Consider the following 19254-nt stretch of genomic DNA (forward strand, 5'->3'; position numbering starts at 1 on the left):
TATATAATGTGGAATATTTTTTATTTTTTTGAAAACCCAAGATATATTAATATAATTGAAGTATGTTCACGAATAGATGCAAACATAAACATTTAGATCTTAATACAATACACACACTACATGGAACACAAATTTAAATAAGTACAGGGATCACAAAAATAACTCAATGACTACCAAACATGAACTCATATCACTTATAAGATCTAAAGCACCCATGAAATAGATGATGAGGAAGCATCCATAGGGGTACCTGCATATCGCAGTAGGCACGAAGCTGGGTTTGTAACCAATTGAGCCACTCGAATTTTTTATTTTTGATCCTCCTCGAGATCCAATCATAACTTATAACTTAGATTTCATTTAACGTTATCAGGCCATTCCAACACGAATTTTTGAAGGCCTTGTTGTTTCGATTCATCCAAATGAGATATCCGCAAATTCATCCAACCGTTTGCCATACTTTTAGTATCCAAACTAAAAATTAGAGCGAATATAATATCCGAAAGCATAGGACTTAGTATCCAAACTGAAAATTAGTATCGAACAAAAAAATTAGAATTAGAATCCACACTAATCAATAATAAATTAGTATCCCTTTCTCTAAGATACAAAATTCCCTTCTTTTTGAAGGCGACAACTGCATAGTATACATTTAAATTAGCTGTTGATGGTATAACTCTTTTAAGCTTTAAACCTATTATCCAAACAATTTAACTCATCCAGTTTGTCACACTTACCTTTAGCAATTGAGAGGGTTACATTGCATAAGCATAATACCAAAGGCTAAAATGTTGTAACATTCTTCCATGACCCGACTTGCTCCAGGGAAAATGATTTCATAGTCTTTAATTTACAGTAGCTTTACAACACTGCACCACCCCTCTTTAACTGGCTTGCTCAACCATTTCTTCACTTTCCTCATCAAGGTTATCTCTAAGACTTTCATTGAATAGCTCAGAAAGAAGCGAGTTCTTCTTTTTTGGATTTGTAGGCGTGGTCATAAAGGTTTAGGGTCATTAGTTGGTTCACTGCCTTTCATTTGTCGAGTGTCGGTAAGGGAGTCACGATGCACATGTGTATTGACTCTTGATGGTGTGAATTCTGCAAATACTATAGAAGTTAACTCAGGCACTACACAAACAATACAAACATAAATTTAAAATGTGCCAAAAGAGAGAAAAAAAAACTTAATTTGCAACCCTTGGTAGTGTTAAAACAATCTAATGTGTATATCTTGTGTTTCTGAATCCAAAATTCTTAAAAATGAGAACACATTAGTTCTGCTTTATTGCAGTTGGGTTAAACGGGTCAAGCATACAAAATATTATCAGTGTCAACCCAACTTGACCCATATAAAAATACTACCCCTTTTGACTCATTACCAATCCACAAAGCATGTAATTCCATTATTTAAAGAAAGTAAGTTTACTTTAACAGTTGAACACTTATTTTATATTTACTTTATCTTGCATTTAAATCAAATAATATTGTGCAATTAAGCAAGTAACCACAATCATCATCGTCAACATCAAGTTAAAATGGGGAAGGAAAAAAGAAAGAGTTAAATCATTCCAATTATAATAAGTAGAATAGAATTGAAATATACCTGGAAGATGGGTAATAGATCCAATCATCATCAACTTTTAATTCATCACATAAATGGACAATGTCCTTCATTTTGTGTGAGAGTGCTGACATTCTTAGTTTCATTCATAAAAATTATCACAAAAAATCAATGTGAATATAAATAATTATTATAACAAATACTTATCACGCACGATTGTTACCTATTCATATATGAAATTTGAAGACTAATATTCCAATACAAAGCAAAACAAAAAAAAATAATATTTAGTATATCTATTTCACAAAAATGAAAAATTGTCAAGTAAAGAAGGAAGTTATACATACCTTGAGTGATTTCAATGGTTCTAATTGTAAGACTTCTTAGAGTTAACAAAACCTGCAACATCATTGGTTGACCAAAACCTGCAAGTCAGAATATAGCATAACAAAATAATATTTGTCTTTGTCTCTAACAATCAACACAATGTATACTTGGAAAATAACATCTTTGCTTATTGTTGATTTCAAAATGACCTGCTTTGTCCTTGTGACATGATCCGCTCGTTTAAAAAAGACCACCTGCAACAAATGGCATTAACCATAGACAATATATAATACAAATGACAAATGACAAATGCAACAAATGACAAATGCATCAAAGGATAAAAAGGAATAATCAAGAGATAATAATACTTGTTCAATTGGTATTCCATGCCTATATACTTTAATTTGAGGACTGACATAACAGACATTTACTCACCTTACTTTCACATTCTTCACATATATCCAATCGCGCAACAGTTTTAACGAACCTTTGTGATAACAACTGACAAAATGAACCAGTCCTAAATGTAGCAACTTCAACCCATTACTTATAAATGAGTCAATTTGGGTCATGGTTATTCTAAATTGTGTGGAGAATACAATAACAAAACATTCGCTCGTAGAGGATGGCCTTCTCGTATAAGATTGAACATACTCAAATCTTTAGTTTGGACATGATAAAACGTGAAAGAAATCCAAATAAACCTCACAAAAACGACTTTTTATCATTGAAATTCAAATTTTTAGGTTTTCCCTAACCTGCATTTTTTACAGTCAAATGTATATAACCTCTAACCAATATACACACTAATAATAGTTATTCACTTATTTATAAGTAGCGATTACATGTTCAATTTCAATACCGTCGATGTAGACGATGAACCCTAACAAAAAGAAAACATCATGATCATCGGTCTTTATTACCCACAATTAAACAGAATATCTCAAACTAAAACTTACCGTTAATTGTTGAAGCTCGTAGATGCAATTGTCGATTGAATGTCTCGATGACTCTGCTACAATCGAACGCCTTCTTGATTCTGCTACAATCGTTGTTGTTAATCGATTGTGATTGGCTTCAAGCAACGGCGAAGACGACGGAAAATCGTTTAATTAGATGGATTCAACTGATTTGGAAGTTAAACAAAAAATTCATAAAGATATATATGTTGTTTGTTCTCTACTTGAAACCTGAAAACTCGCTAAATTCACTAATCAGCTTGTGTTATATACCCATATATACATTAAATAGTGAAAGCTGCAGATATTGAGTCCACAACTTAGAACTTGTGTTTTTTTTTTATTTTGCTAACCGATTTCGTTTTGAGAAAATATAAATGATCTCCAAACAACATTGTTTTTTTATCCAACTAAAACGGGTCACTTATAAACACTAACCACATTCAGCATTAAGAATCCATAACCATATGCCATATGTGACATCAACTCATTAAGCAATCGCATACTATGAACATTTGTAGATGAAATAAACCAATGCTTGCAATAATGTGTAACGAAAAAAAACTTACTCAACAAAGAAGCAAGCAAAACGAAGGCAAAACAAAATTTACACGCACACGCCATTTCTCATTTTCAGATATTGTATATGTGATAGGAATGGTTAAACTTTTGGTTAGATATGACAATTTGACTCATATCCTGCATTATTACATTTTTGATTATTTTTGGGTTAGTGTCTAAACCAGTTATTTTATAGGGCTATCATGATAGCTATTAAAATGCTAATCAGATTGCAGTTTTAGTATTGATATTACATTTACTTTGTTATTATGTCTCTTCTGAATACAAGATGATGACAAGGTATAGACCTATTTCCATTTTCTTTTGTAAGGTTACGTATTGAAACTTATGTTTGAAACTCAAGCTTTGGTGGAAGAGGAAGACTATTGTCCAGAGAGACAACATCTGCTGCTCTCCAACAACCTATACCTAAGGTTCATACTTCATGCCATCACTTTCTGGACGAATGGATTCATTCTAAACTATGGTCTTTAGAGAAGCATGGATCTATTGTAGATAATGAAGGTGATACATTTGAATCCCAAAGGTTTGTTTTATGTTACCATCAATTGGCCGTTTTATTTTATATGTATTTAAAGTGTTATAAGTGTTGTGATTATTAGGATGTTTGTTATATGTATTCTAGAAAGATATTTGTATCAGACGAGATGGGAATTTGTGATAAAAATATTAATAGATCATATGTATTTGCTTAATCAGTTAAAAGTATCTGCTTAATCAGTTAATAGATCATATGTATTTGCTTAATCAATCTAACTTTAAAATGAAAGATGTGATATTTTGCTATGGCATATCACCAAATCAGTCTAAGCAAAAACAAAAACGTGGTGGACTTTTAATAATGAAAAGGTGAAACTTGATTGCATTTTGTGAGATCAAGTTTCATTTTTTTCTGACTTATATATTTACAAATTAACTTAGCTGCGTTAAGTAGTATAAAGTATGAAACTTGTTTGTATCTATGATGCATTTGTGATTTGTCCAAAAAAAAAAAGATATAGGCAGAGCAATTGCTACATACAAGTGCCATGAATCGATTTAGAATTTCCATAGCAAGAATTAACCTGACGAAGATACATCTACCTAATTATTGGATATAATGGCAATTTAAACAGAAATATAGTAAGCAAATTCAAATTTTGTGAGTCAAAACATGTGTAATATGATTCTAACCATAAGTCAGTAATTTGCTTAACAAAACAGATTTCATACAATAATATTTCTTTTAACAATAAAGATCCAAATCATGATTGAATATGATTCTAACAATAAGTCAGACTCTGTAATTTGCAGTAACAACCCTAAAATTAAAAAAAAAATCCTAATAAAATTCGAATACAACTAACAATAGCGATTGAACAAATTTGTTGTTAATAACATGTGAATAGCGTTAAAACGACGTGTAATAACAACTAACCCGTGAATTGCGATTGAAGATGATGAACAAAAGAAAGTCCTGCAATTAAGCTGCTATAATACAACTTTTTTGGTGGAGTCGATTGTAGGAGTCGATGACCTGAGGCGATTACATGTTCCGATTGATTATAGGTTTCGATTTCCATCAACGATTTCAGCGATTGTAGGTGTCGATTTCCTTCGGCGATTGTAGGTGTCGATGGCGATTGTAGGTGTCGATTACTAATCTGTATTCCGCAAGGTTTTGCTTGCCCGTGTTTTGGGTTATGTAGGGGCAATATCGGAAGGTATGAATTGATAGGTTACTTATTGAGTAGGGGTAGGTGATGGTAATTTTCTTGATTCAATGGTTGAGATTAGAGAAAAAAATTAAATGTATCTCTTTTTTTAACTTTATTATTATAATGTATAGTAAGAATTATTATTATTATATGTTAAAAACTTAAAAGAAAAAAAAGTATCACGTGCTAGTCATGTGTCAAAGAATAAAAGTCACATCAAATCATATGCACGTGTTTGGTTGATTGGATAAGGGATCAATGCTGTTAAAACATTGAGTATTTTCGTCATGGGTGATGATCCGTACACCACTAACTTTTAGCCGTACACCACCAAATATGCTTTACAGTTTTGTACAGTACAATACCATAATGCATGTTTAGTGGTGTACGGATAAAACTTGGTGGTGTACGGATCACTCCCCTTTCGTCATTTATTGCCACACATATACTTTTTATTTGTTAATAAGTAAACCGAAAAAAAAGTGAAATAACACAACACTTTAAAACTAATAGCAATTCCATTTCTAGGGTTTTTTTTTCCAGGTTTAAGGCATGTTTATTATCACTTAATGATTTTTTTTTGTACAACTCTTAATTCAATAAGTAAAATTGTTGTTTATTTGTCACTTAATCTGAATATTGGTATGTTTCTGTAAGACATAGATTTAGACACCCCTCCAGAATAAGTGGCAAATGAAAAAAAAATCAAATTAAAAAAACAAATACTAAATAACCCCTTAGTATATAGTATATTTATATAATAATATTAGATAATAGATTTTTTTTTTCGACGAAGATATATATATATATATATATATATATATATATATATATATATATATCGTAAAGATCCGATGGTACATACGAACAACAAAAATTGAAAGGTCTCGCTCTGATCGTCCTACAAATTGGACGATAACACTGAAAGAGAGCGAACACATTGAAAATGTAAATGACAGTACAAACGAATAACCACTAAACTTAAATCTAAAAATATATAAAACCATACACGTATCTAACGCCACTATTGTCACTACTTAAAAGCCGCACAACTACAATGAACATCGGACACTTCAGTAGCACCTAACCCGAGATGTGCAAATTAAAGTAACCTCCTGTACTCGAAAAATCACGTAACAACTCTTAAACCACAACCACAGAACCACAAGACAACATAATACAGATAATTAACCACTTATAATTAAGTGATCATATGTAGGTTAGTTTTCTGTTTTTGAGCCTCGTCCGTGTTTTTTCCTAGTTTTTGTATCGTGTTTTTCTTTGTCTCTTCCCGAGATAAAGTTATTGTTATAAAGTTTTCATTTTTTGCCAAAAAATAAAAATAAAATAATAAATAAAAAAATTAAGTGATCACATAGTCATAGTCATGATGTTGAGTATATACTACTCCCTCCGTCTCAAATCTACTGTCCCCAGACAAAAACACGTAGTTTTAAGAAATCTCACTAACTTTATTCTTCACCAATAATATATTTTCTCTCTTCAGAATAACCTCTTTTAATTGATTAAAAAAGAATCTGAACAATTAATTTAGGATATTTCAAAATGAAATAATGGACAATAAGTTTGAGACGGAGGGAGTAACAAAAAAATTGACAGGTGACATAAAAAAACAAACAATGAGACGGAATTTCCCCTTTTCCTCTTTCTAACATTTAGGTTAGGTTTCAACCACATGAAAAGAAAAAAAAAAAAAAAAAACCTAGAATCAATCGACAACAGCGGCGAATCTCTTCTTCAATCAAATTAACTTTTATTCAGCATGAAAACTCGCGGGTATACTAATCAATAAAACTATTTTTATACTCTCATATTAAATTGTATATATCCAAATCTGAATCTTTCAATTGTTTACGGTTGATTGTAATTTTGTTGTTTTGATGTATAGTGGCTTATCCAGGAGGCGTAGCTCTTATAGAAATGAGTTTATCCCCAATTTGGTAAGCCTTCTTCCTCTTGTATAAATATCAAGGATAATAATTTTGTTTATAGTAATAGTAATAGTAATAGTAATAGTAATAGTAATAGTAATAGTAATAGTAATAGTAATAGTAATAGTAATAGTAATAGTAATAGTAATAGTAATAGTAATAGTAATAGTAATAGTAAATAATACAATTATAATTATAAGTATAATTATCATCAAAAGTTTGTGTTCACCATTTATCTGCTTGATTTAGTCTAGGGTTATTGATTGTTTCCAACTTGCATCTGTATTAGTTTTTTCAGCCTCATGAAACCTAAAAGTTTCAGCCTAAAAAGAAATAAGCTGTATTCTGATAACATTGCCGTTGAAGTGTCAATATTCCATAGTTGGTGGATACAACAATAAAGGTGTTTCTGAGTTTGTTAATTTTTGTTTGTTGTTGTTGGGGCTACTAATTCGATGTCTTCAAATGGTGATATCTTATTTGTGTGCACTCATAGAAAGTCTTTGACTGCCAAGTCACAGTGCAATTTAAAGATTTTAGTTCCAGAATATATGCTGGCTTTGTTTTATCCCCCTTCAACAAAGGAGTTAAATTCCACTATATAATGGCTTATCTTTCATGATTTTCTGATGGCATTGCTAAATTAGGTGAAGAAGGTAACTACGGAGAAGGCTGAAAAAAAAAGAGACAGGATGACTTTTGGTATGATTTTCCTTTCTAATCGAGCAACCTAGTCTTATTGATTGATTGCCATATCACAGTTTGTAATTATAATTAATAATTAATATTAGTATTAATTATTATATAATTATTATTTTTATTTTATTTTTGTAGGGGTGGCACCTTTGAAAATTCCAAGGAGTTGTATGACCTCATTAAGGAAGCGGTTAAATATAGGAGATGTTTGAAGTCAAATCCAGATAGCCGGAAATGTAAAAACGATGTGCTTTGTGCTGAATATGATATTGGGATTGTTGGTAACAAATATAAGGGACATGATCTGCCACGCAAATGGAAATAGTATGTTTCAATTCGATCAGGGGCTCTTTTTTTTCTTTCTTTTTTTTTTTTTTTTCTTTCTTTCTTAATTATAATAAAGCTAGCGAGTCTATTCTATTCTATTGATTGATTATATATCAAATCAAATGTTTATCTTTCTAACTCTTCATACATGCATACAACATTATATATTACCCATTTCTTGCAGTGACCCGGACATTGCACAGAACCTTGTAGAAGATAACTGTCTTATTCCAGTGGAATATAAGGATACAGTTTTGTATGCAAAGAGAAAAGGTGTGCATCTTTTATTTATTTATTTATTTTTGCCATGTTCTTATATATATGTACAATATTGCGCGGTGGAAAAAAATTAATACCTCGTGAATGATGATAACTTAACTTGGTAACAGAACCGCGTCCGCCAAGGGAGATTCCAAAAACACGTTTCGTTCACTTGAATGAGAGAGAGAAGAAAATGTGGCTAGATTTCACAGAGTTCGTTATGGGGCCGCCGGTATATATGCCTAAGATTTTCTCATCCCTTTTATTTATTTATATCATCTACACATCTATCCCCGGGGCTCCACGCATGTTCTCAGTTATCTTTTGGATCCTTGTCATTTGATCTTGGGGGGGAATTAACCAATGAAATTTCGTCTTCTATTGTAGCGATACAATTTCAGAAACAATAGTATAAAAAAAAGAAGCTATCATCATCTCCGGGATCATGCAAATGAAATAAGGTCGCTTGAACTTGATCATCCGATAGCTAGTCTTGTTGGCAACTTTGCCGTTGCTACCTTCAACAAGGCCTATCAGTTGGTACGTATGTGTGGTTTCTTTAATTATTATTATTATTATTAGCAAATTTATTTATTTATTATATATATATATATATATATATATATATGGTTGTTAGCTTGTCAATGAGAAGCAACACAAGCGCATCGATCGTGCCGAGTTTATCAAGTGCGAATATAAAATTAATTTTGGGTACTTCCGCGAGTATTTCTTCTACATGAGAATGAAGGCTGTTGAAAAAGGGAAGGAAGGCTTCTATGATACCAAAGTTATATGTGATATGGTTAACGGTAACAGATCACTGAGCTGGTTTACTCTCGCTAAACCAACACCAGGTATTTGATTATTTGGATGCTTCAAGTCTCAAAAAAAAAAAAATAAAAAAAATAAAATTGTTACAAAAATTGCTTGAAACTAATAAGAAATTTAAAACGCTTTTAATTCCACCCAATTTAATTGCCACCTCTATTAATTAATGGTATATATTATTATGATAATTTATATTATTATTTATTCAATTATCATTAATATGGTCTCTTTCCGTTTGATCTTGCATCTTATAAAGAAATCACCGTTGAGAGTTCGCATCATTATAGTAGTTCATCTGAATCTGAGGATGAGGGTGATTATGTACCTGAACCTGAATTTATGTGTACCGGGATGAGGCGTAGGCTTAAGGACGCCACTCGTAGGGGTTACGACTTCATCAGCCCGGATCGGTATGGTATGTACTTGAAGGCCTTTCTTTCTTTCTTTCTTTCTTTTTATATATATATATATATATATATATATATATATATATATATATATATATATATATATATATATATATATATATATAAAACAAAAAGGTTTTTGCTTAGGTGGCAATATATATATATATATATATATATATATATATATATATATATATATATATAGGGGCAGGATCAATGGGGAAGTAACCATTCGGGGGAAGCAAAAAAAAAATAAAAAATTCGTTTTTTTTTGAAATTTTTTTTTCCGGCATCAAGATCACAAGAAAATATGAACATTTAGAAGAGACACTTCGTGATGAATGTTATTATTTAGGCGGGAAAACGATCGACAAAAATAACATTCAAGATAATATTGTTCGTGAAGAATATGAACGTTTTTTTTTCATGTTTTGTGAAGTAAAATTTAGCCCGATTTAGAGTTTTAGGGTTTAGGGTTTAGGGTTTGGTGTTTTAGGTTTATTCCATAAACCCAAAACACCAAACCCTAAACCCTAAACCCTAAACCCTAAAACTCTAAACCGTTCGTGTTAAAAACTCAATCTAAATCCTAAATCTAAACCCTAAATCTAAACCCTAAACCCTAAATTTCTAAACCCTAATATCTAAACCCTATAAACCCTAATATCTAAACCCTAATAGCTAAACCCCAATAGCTAAAACCTCAAAATACGCTCGAAAAACACGATAATTGTTATAATCACTTCTTCGAGCGTTTTCCCGCCAAAATAAAAACATTTATCACAAAGTGTCTCTACTAAATGTTCATATTTTCATCTCATCTATAATGTTCGTGAACAAAGTTTTTTAAAAAAACGAAAAAAAAAAAAAGTTTTTGCTTCCCCCCGCTTCCCCCCGAATGGTTACTTCCCTCTTGATCCTACCACTATATATATATATATATATATATATATGTTTAATCTAGTTTATTGTTTACTTTTCAGTATTCGATGCTCCTTAGTTCTGCCAAGCTCGTGGTGATGTGATATTGGATAGGTCTGTTTTGAAGATGGGTTTTTTCATTTATATTTATATATCACATTTTGAGGCTGTTTGAACCAGTATATTCGTGAAGCAAGTTAACGAATGATGGCCGTGTTTGTAGTTAAGCAAGTGAACGAATTCCGTCCATTTGTATATATAATCAACTAGTGTCACTTCTTAATAACTGAGTGTCAACCTTTGACGGGCCTAAATCAAATTTTAATATTAGTACTTGTTTTGATGATACATCTAACTTTTTTTGAGATAATAGGAATATACAAGTGATGCACAACAACAGGATCCAAAAATATCGTTTCGAATTCAGTTTTCTTCGTAACATAATTAAATTTGGTTTAGATATGTATCTAGTTCAGATATTTAGATTCCAGATCGTCTACACCATGTTTTTCGTCGCATTTGGTTTTAGATTTTCTTTTGGTTTCTTTTTCGAGTTTTTCGTCGCATCTGACTTTAGATTTTCTTTGGATAATTAAAATTGCGTTTGTACTAAAACTATATACAATTAGAGATGTACCTAAGTTATTTTTCTTAAAGATCGGTTTAAAACAACTTATTAGGGGGGGGGGGGGTCGTGTTTGGTGTTTTATCGATTATTTGTCAATTAAATTAAAACTAGTGAATGGACCCGTGATTTCACGGGATTGTATAGGAAAAATTGTTGAATGATATTTTATAGATGACAAATGTTATTTAACATAAAGTTGTATGTTATATAATGAGAATGTAGATAACATAGCATAATTGATCAAGTTGAAGAAAATAGAAATACGAATATTTTGGCGAATAGTTATAACAACCAAATTTAAAAAGTACAATCCGAAGACATAGTCTCAAAATAAAAAAGTTAACAAAGAAAAGAAAAACATTCTTAATAATTCATCCATTCCAAAGATCAACACATCTTCTTCCTTGTAGTTCGTTGTTATTCCTTTAGTTGCACGGTCATTACTTTTCATGTTCAGCCATTTCAACGTTACACGCATATTTCAAAAAGATACAGATGTGTGCATGTGGAAAGCCACGTTTTTCATATTCCATAGTGTAAATAACTACAAATGAATTTGTACAAACTAATTAGAATCCAGATGTTATAAACATTGAAAAATAGTGAATATATATTTAATAAATAAATATCAAGTAAGGGAATAGTTAGTACCTTGTTCAACCTCCCCAAAAAGATGATTGTCTTTTAAATCTTTGATCATGCTATTTAGCTTCACGGATTCCAACTAAGAAACTTGTCGTTGTTTTTACAAACACATTGTTTCACTTAACTTGGTCAGAATAAATGAACTACAACACCAATCGGATGCTAGTCGTGTATAACCCGAAAACAATATCCATTATTGTTTGTAACTTTGAAAATCGAAGTAAACTTACCTTTTTTTTTTTTTTGTACAAAAACAAATACTCCGTATATCTTATCTTTATCGAACGAAAAAAAATATACTAAAATTGATTATTTATATTTTTAATAATAATTATTAGTAATATTAAATGCCTCTTGAAATTTTATCAAAAATTAAAATACAATTATTGTATAAATGTTGTACAATATGCTTCAAACTTTGTAAATGTGATAATGGAGTATTTTGTAAAAGATTGTACAATTTTTTTTTTAATTTGTATATATGATCATGTGAGTGTTTTATTATATGATTGTACATAAGACTTAAAATATTGTACATATAATCATTGGATGGGTCAACTTCACAAGTCAACAAATCAATAATCCTCATCCTCAATCCCCAATGTATAAAAATTACACACAATATCGCCGGCCATACATTTAATCATCGGATTAAAATACTAATTTAGCTCACACACACCTTCTTAATCCAATAAATTTCTAATTATTGATCTGTATTTTCATTTAGCTGAATGTATGTGAATATTTACTCGTAATTATTAATAATTATAGAAAGTGGATTTTTTTCCCCCGAAAAACATAACATAATTCATCCAATTCGCCAAAGATAGTAAACACCAATGTTTTAATGAAAACAACCATAAAAACTACCATCCAAAATAATAGTCTCAAAATACAAAACCTTAATGTTTGTTGAATACTCTTGTTTTGTTGTTTGGGTTCAGGGTTATTGGTTCTTAATTTTTAAAAGGATGAGGTACACTTTTTAAATAAAATTCGAAAAATGAATATATAACTTCATTCACAAAAGGGTAAAATGGCAACTTAAAAAACAACTAAATGAAAAATAGCCTTACCAATCTACCAGTTGTAAAATGTTGGAGAGCATATTGCACTGCATGGATTAAAAAATAGCAATGGCGATAAAAGGACAACTATATGAAGATCACACAAGGAATTAAATAGTTTAGTTACCAAAGACTATAACTTTTTGGATAAGGGGACGGCTCTCCGAAAAAATCCATTAGAATAATAAAAAAAGTACAATTACAATGGGAATGACCGAGGGGTGTTCCACACCAACACTTTCATAATGACAAAAAAGTGGCTATAAACTAATGACCAAAATCAAACCTAAGAGATTTATTAATGTACAACACAGTTCCAATATTCATAATAACTATGACAAATGCAAAGTAACTTATACGAGAACCAATAAATACAGAGTAGTAACTTTTGCACAGTTAAAAATACATCAACCCAAGCTCAAAATCAGTGCACTTTGCATGCCTGTTGCCTCATGCATCATGCCATCTTCTATAACTTGAATACTTGCCCATCCCGGTGTATCAACCAAATGAAGATCCCACACCTCAAAGCCCAAAACAGTGTAGATTGTCCTTAATACTTTGACCCGTTGAATTCGAATAGTCAAACAGACAACAAGAATCAACAAATAAGAATCTGCACCTGGTTTAACTGAATAATAATGGGATAAATAGCAGTACCAAACCCTAAAGTATGTTCAATAGAAACAACAAAAGATAATTGAGCATTACGTTTGTCAGCCTGTATAACTTCAACACATACATACCTTATAGAATCCATAACCCATAGTTTAATAACCACGGCAACATAGTCAATCTTTAGAACTTTGACCCATTGACTTTCAAAATTCAATATATCAGATGATTATTAATGGATAGTAGAAAACACTTGCAGTAGGTTTTAAAGGTTGCTTTGACTGTAACTCTTATTTCGATGTCTAATACAACAAAGCAACAATAATCGTCTTAACATGCCTTGGCATCCAGGAGTCTGGAAATAGCTGCCATGTTCAGGATACAAGTGTGACAAAACACGGTCAGCCATTTTTTGTAACTCGATTTTTTGGAAAAAAACGACCACATATACTATCTGCAGTATACTATCAATATTTATAGGTATCAAACTATCACTTTATAAGTAGGACATAACCAAAGGGAAAATAATCAATTCAAAACCTTTAAATTCACTCCTAACCTTATAATAAGTGGCTTGCCTATGAACATACACTGATTCCAGAACTGGCTATATCAATGAATAATGCATGTTATACCTGGGTCCTGTGACAACGGACTGTCCATAACAAAATCACAGAAATTATTTATCTTCGAGGATATGAGGACCACTCAAAGGCTTCTTCCTAATTGCAACATACCTGGAAAACAAAACATTTTTCCCTATATAAGAATAAATGATTCATATTTTGCATTATATTATTGAAAAAAAAGACCCATGGTATCAAACATCAATACGTATCAAACAATTAATATATAAACATGGCATAATCAAGACATCCAAGTAAGGAAAAATAATCACTTCAAAACCTCCCAATTCACTTACATAGGTACAAAAAAAATAGCAGGACCCAAAACACATAAGCATTAAAAACAGTAGAAAAAGCCTAAAAGACCCAAATTTGCCAGAGGCAGATTCAGCCTCATCATCACAAACGCTCAGATTTTACCCATTTAGCATAGACGCTCGGATTTGTAATCCATTGGTGCCATTCCAATCTTGAATTCTTCAATCTTTTCGGTATCCATTCAAAACTCGAAAAACAATCAAAAAACACCAGGAAACATCGAAAAACAATCGAACCAGCAACAGCTGCAGGTGTTGCAATAGAAACGCCTAAATCATAGGTACAAACAACAGCCATATGGTTAGAAGACTGAACTGGACTATCAACCAGCTGTTGAACAAAAATATCATTTGAACCAATAACTGTTGCTACACAATCAAATGAAACAAACCACACATTGATAGCAAAATAAATATCTTCATGTACCCAATCAATTTAGAAGAGGTAGTAGGCAATTGAACTTTTTGACCCATTCCATAACTAAGTGACAACTAACTTTTTGACCCATTCCATAAGGAGTAGGAAATAACAAACGAATTTCATGAGGCCTTACCTTTTTTAACAGCAACTTATATTTTATTGTCCCTGCAAACGAATTTCATGAGGCCTGACCTTTTTTAACAGCAACTTATTTGATCAGATCTATTAGTGTCAAAAATAAAACAATATATATATAATCGTTATCTACCTCAAATGACATCAAGAAGTTAACTTTTATAAAACTATAAACAAATTTACCTCATAATTTCCTTCAACAATCAATCAAATCCAGCAATTTATGTACCTCGACCTTATATCATGATTGTACTACAACCAAAGCTGATGGAGAAGAGCTAATGAATAAGCAGTTTATGTATTACTTATAGTAATGCTGAAAAAGTACAAATCCAAGTTGCATAGTCGGCCAATAAAAAGAAAAATCATCTCTATCATTTATACGAACACCTTGTGTGCATAGAAGAAAATACCTATAAACAACTTTAAGAGTAAAGGATTGTGTTATTGTTACTCAATACCATAATACTGAATTCATCATTTATTGTTACAGATTTATCGACACATTTACACCAAATCTGTTACTCAAACAAATAACAACTCCACTATATTCAAATCATCATAACAAACATTTAATAAAACATAAAGGTAAAGATTAGGGTTCTTACCAAATCTTTGAGGGATGAAGATGGTGATGAAATGCAGAAAATTCACCTCCATGGCGTTAGGTCAAGCCCCAATTGCGATTTCTCAAAACCCTAGCTTCCAATTCCTCCAAAAATTGAAGCATCCAAGCTTTCTCTCACTAAACCCACGTCTCCCTCTAAGTTTCTGGTTCGTTATTCGTCAAAAAAATAGCACACAAAAATCTAAATTGCCTTATAATTTGTTTATAACTCGACCTGATTTCAACAATTGGATTCTTTATGGTATTTTTGAATTTGAATTAGAGCTGAGACGGTGACTGAAAGGCGTGGGAGATATTGTGCAGGCCGAGGAATAAAAGTTAAATAATTTAAAGACAAAATTGCCAAATTGGTCCCTGTGTTTGTCCAATTTCTTTTTTAGTCCCCCTCCCTCAAAATCATTTTTATTAGTCCTTATTTCTATTTATGAGTCCCAATTTGGTCCCTGTGTTTGTCCAAATTCTTTTTTTTGTCCCTCTCCCTCAAAGTGAAAAGTGTGCCTTCTTTTGGAGAAAAATCTCACTCTTGGGTTGAATTAACTTCCATATGAACACTTTCAGTTCATGAAACCATCAAATCTGTTGCCATTTTCAACGTGTTACGAAACAATCTTTGGTCCAACTTAGTAGCAAAGTCACATGCCTATCCATATGTTACAATCTCTAGTACAACTTAGGACATGCTTGGTTCAAACTATGCAATGGAAATGGGAAAGGGAATACTAAGGGTATACTAATCCATTACCTAGTATTTATTTTAGATGTTATTTGGTTAATATATAAAACCAATTTGATTTCATATCAATATTTTTTACAAGTAAATATATTTTTTTAAACGATATTCGTATTTGTATGCATGTATATATATGCTCACAGATATACATATATTCTATTCTATATGTTTATATATTTAAGACTGTTGCTATGTATGTTATTACTAGGTATGTTTTTGTGTTATTGACATAAATATGAAATTCTTATACTGTAACATCACATATCACGATATGCTTAATTCATATAGAAAATATTACTATATGTTTGCGTACATAATTGCTTTATTACTTACAGTAAGAAGATTTGTTAGTATGAATATAGGAATACCAAGAGTATAATAAAATTTAAATGAAAATAACATAATATGGATTATATATGCCTTTAACCGTTTAAACATGTGAGAAAAATAAAGAAAGAGAATTTTTTTAAAAATTCATTACCATGTTTCATAACCCCCAATTTAGTGGTTAATGGATGATTAATTACAAAATATTAAACCAAGCTCTATTAATCATAAGATCAACCACACAAGCGTAATGCTCAAATTTTGGAGTTATATCATAACATTTTACCATTTCCTTAAAGAAGTTTAAACCTTTATTTACCATTCCTGCATGGCTAAAAGCAGGGACTAAATTGGGACTCATAAATAAAAATACAAGCAGGGACTAAATTGGGACTCATAAATAAAAATAAGGACTAATAAAAATGATTTTGAAGGAGAGGGACTAAAAAAAAAATTGGACAAACACAGGGATCAATTTGGCAATTTTGTCTAATTTAAAATACACATTAAATTAAATTTAATTGTAATATAAAATTTTTTATGGCATCACATAGGTGTCTTCTCCTTTTTTCTTCTCCTTTTTAATTTTTTTTTACAAAGGAAAATCCATTTTTATGACATCACACTTTTAGCCTAATATTAGAGAAGAATAGATTATTCCAACGGACGGGCTCATAATCTATGCGTTATTATTCAATACTAAGTTTTTCGATACAAGTGTTATCAGTAATAAATGATTTTTTTTATTGTAATTGTATTATACATTTGATAAGTGTCAACATTAACGTTATCAACTAGTAATTTATATAAATGACGTGTAACGCACGGGCTCATAGTACTAGTATTTAAATAAAATCTGTGTATCTTAATGGTTATTTAGCAATTTCCGAAGTTTATTACGGAGTATAGTTTTAGAATTGAGAAAATGAACGTTTATAAAACTAGTGATTATAAAAATATTACAGTATAAAAATCAAAATAAAAGTTTCCTTACTTTTGTTATGCTAGTGAAAATGAAAAGAGAATATAATCCTTTGAAATTCTCTAAACATATTTTATGCAAACATTGAAATTAATTAATTAATAATTATATTATAATTATATTTTTCAAGTATTCATTATTATGAAACCTTAGAGGCTAGTAATACAGTTGGTTTTGACACCATGAGTGTGGTGGTTGAATAGTTATGACCCTGACTTTCCATAGTAGAGGTCATGGGTTCGATTCCAGACACCCACAGTTATCCACTCATGGCCACGGAGGTTCGCCTGCAATGACTCCGGGCTGCTCGCGTAGCGAGTAGTCGCCCTGGGATTAGTCAAGTTGACCGTTTGGATACTCAGGTTAAAAAAAAAAAAAATACAGTTGGTTTTGAAGGTTTGGTTGATAAGGGAATTATTCCTCCCTCAAATTTGTTTTTAAATGTTAACGGGCCGTCAAATATTTTATCGTACTAATTCAGTTAGATCTAGCTCAGATATAATAATTCATCTTTGTGTAATAATTCAGTATCTCGAAATTATTTTTTTTTGAGTTTATAATTTATAAATTTTATCAATTAAATTTGTTCATTAAGTCTCAATCTTAAAGCCATGTTTATTCTACGTATTTATACATATAAATACTATGGATAATGGATCGTTTTAATGAAAAAAACTCATAACAAGGTAACTTGATTTTTAACTTTTTACTAAATCAAAGCTCGCTAATTGAATTTTCGCTACTCGATATACATCGATGTTATTTTATGACCCCGTTGATTTAAAATTCTGACTTCGCCTATGAACCGTGAGATAACATCTTGTCAAAAAAAAAATTAGAGTTTGACTAAAGGTGACATGATATATAGTTTATCTTTTCGCTCGTCAAGCACATTTGTAATAATAGAGATGCTACAGGTTGAATCGACACACATAAGAGATACTTTTGTTATTATACTACATAAAGCATGATATTCAACAACTACGAAGCTCTTTGCTTTCATAACTATGTTAGTGTTGATTGTTTGGACGCAAGTATTTGATGCATCGTATCTAAAGTGTTTATATCTTCTATATATATTCTAATAAATCTATAAAATGATGATGTCATCATTAAGCTAATTTTTCATAATGATGATGTCATAATTTTATATTAATTTAATTTAAAAAATAATTTAATTTTATAAAAGGAAATATTAATCTCTCATAAATTGTAATTTTATTTTTCTAAAAAAAATTTAAAAGGCATTTATTATTATCAATTATTATTATTATTATTATTATCCTTGAAAATATAAATATAAATACTCAACTTTGAGCGAACTTTATATTTGTAAAATCGACGACAAGTTTCTTAGTCGTAATCCGTGGTTTCACGGTAGAATAAACTAAATGACTTTAACATTTACATTCACTTAATACGTAAAACATATCATTAAACGGTTTCGTTTAAACAAACTCGTGTTTTCACGGGTCATTTCACTAGTATATATATATATACTAGGTTTTTGAGTCCGTTCGTTGCACGGGTGTGTAAAAAACCGTGCAAAAAATGTAATTTGCAGTTCATATTAGTATGTAAATAGCGATACTAAAAAAAAGAAAAAGTATTA

General features: G+C 30.8%; 2 protein-coding genes across 4 annotated transcripts; one reads left to right on the top strand and one right to left on the bottom strand.

Moving 5' to 3' along the window:
• Positions 1–552: 552 nt before the first annotated feature.
• On the bottom strand, positions 553–5054 carry LOC139874418 (uncharacterized). 3 transcript variants are annotated; one of them, XR_011767869.1, is made up of 6 exons: positions 4850–5054; positions 2851–2966; positions 2059–2145; positions 1912–1963; positions 1607–1699; positions 553–1101 (listed from the first exon to the last, which is right to left on the bottom strand). XR_011767869.1 is itself a non-coding variant. In XM_071861855.1 (5 exons), exons 1-5 carry the CDS (start codon positions 4992–4994, stop codon positions 1674–1676), a joined length of 426 nt encoding a protein of 141 aa, XP_071717956.1. In that variant the 5' UTR covers positions 4995–5054; the 3' UTR covers positions 553–1673. The 3 variants fall into 3 exon arrangements, 2 of the variants coding, with proteins under 2 accessions (XP_071717956.1, XP_071717964.1); XM_071861855.1 differs by having other exon boundaries at positions 553–1699; XM_071861863.1 differs by having other exon boundaries at positions 553–1989; positions 2101–2145.
• A 1720-nt stretch (positions 5055–6774) lies between these two features.
• On the top strand, positions 6775–10869 carry LOC139874433 (uncharacterized). Its single transcript, XM_071861868.1, has 10 exons — positions 6775–6926; positions 7039–7090; positions 7729–7783; positions 7916–8101; positions 8289–8377; positions 8494–8597; positions 8753–8905; positions 9003–9219; positions 9450–9608; positions 10584–10869. The coding sequence occupies exons 6-10, from the start codon at positions 8559–8561 to the stop codon at positions 10598–10600; spliced, it is 585 nt and encodes a 194-aa protein (XP_071717969.1). The 5' UTR covers positions 6775–6926; positions 7039–7090; positions 7729–7783; positions 7916–8101; positions 8289–8377; positions 8494–8558; the 3' UTR covers positions 10601–10869.
• The last annotated feature ends 8385 nt before the right edge of the window (positions 10870–19254 follow it).

This window comes from Rutidosis leptorrhynchoides, chromosome 1 (genome assembly GCF_046630445.1).
Source record: "Rutidosis leptorrhynchoides isolate AG116_Rl617_1_P2 chromosome 1, CSIRO_AGI_Rlap_v1, whole genome shotgun sequence".
Classification (NCBI taxonomy): Eukaryota; Viridiplantae; Streptophyta; class Magnoliopsida; order Asterales; family Asteraceae; genus Rutidosis; species Rutidosis leptorrhynchoides.

Bases quoted from the DNA above. Each gene is read 5' to 3' on its own strand.
- LOC139874418 (XM_071861855.1), bottom strand. From the start codon at position 4,994: ATGGAAATCGAAACCTATAATCAATCGGAACATGTAATCGCCTCAGGT. The intron at 2,967-4,849 runs GTTAGTTGTTAT...CGTTGCTTGAAG, and splicing joins TCTTCAATCGCAATTCACGG to CCAATCACAATCGATTAACA. The intron at 1,964-2,058 runs GTATACATTGTG...ATGATGTTGCAG, and splicing joins GCAAAGATGTTATTTTCCAA to GTTTTGTTAACTCTAAGAAG.
- LOC139874433 (XM_071861868.1), top strand. From the start codon at position 8,559: ATGTGGCTAGATTTCACAGAGTTCGTTATGGGGCCGCCG. The intron at 8,906-9,002 runs GTACGTATGTGT...TATGGTTGTTAG, and splicing joins TCAACAAGGCCTATCAGTTG to CTTGTCAATGAGAAGCAACA. The intron at 9,220-9,449 runs GTATTTGATTAT...CATCTTATAAAG, and splicing joins TCTCGCTAAACCAACACCAG to AAATCACCGTTGAGAGTTCG.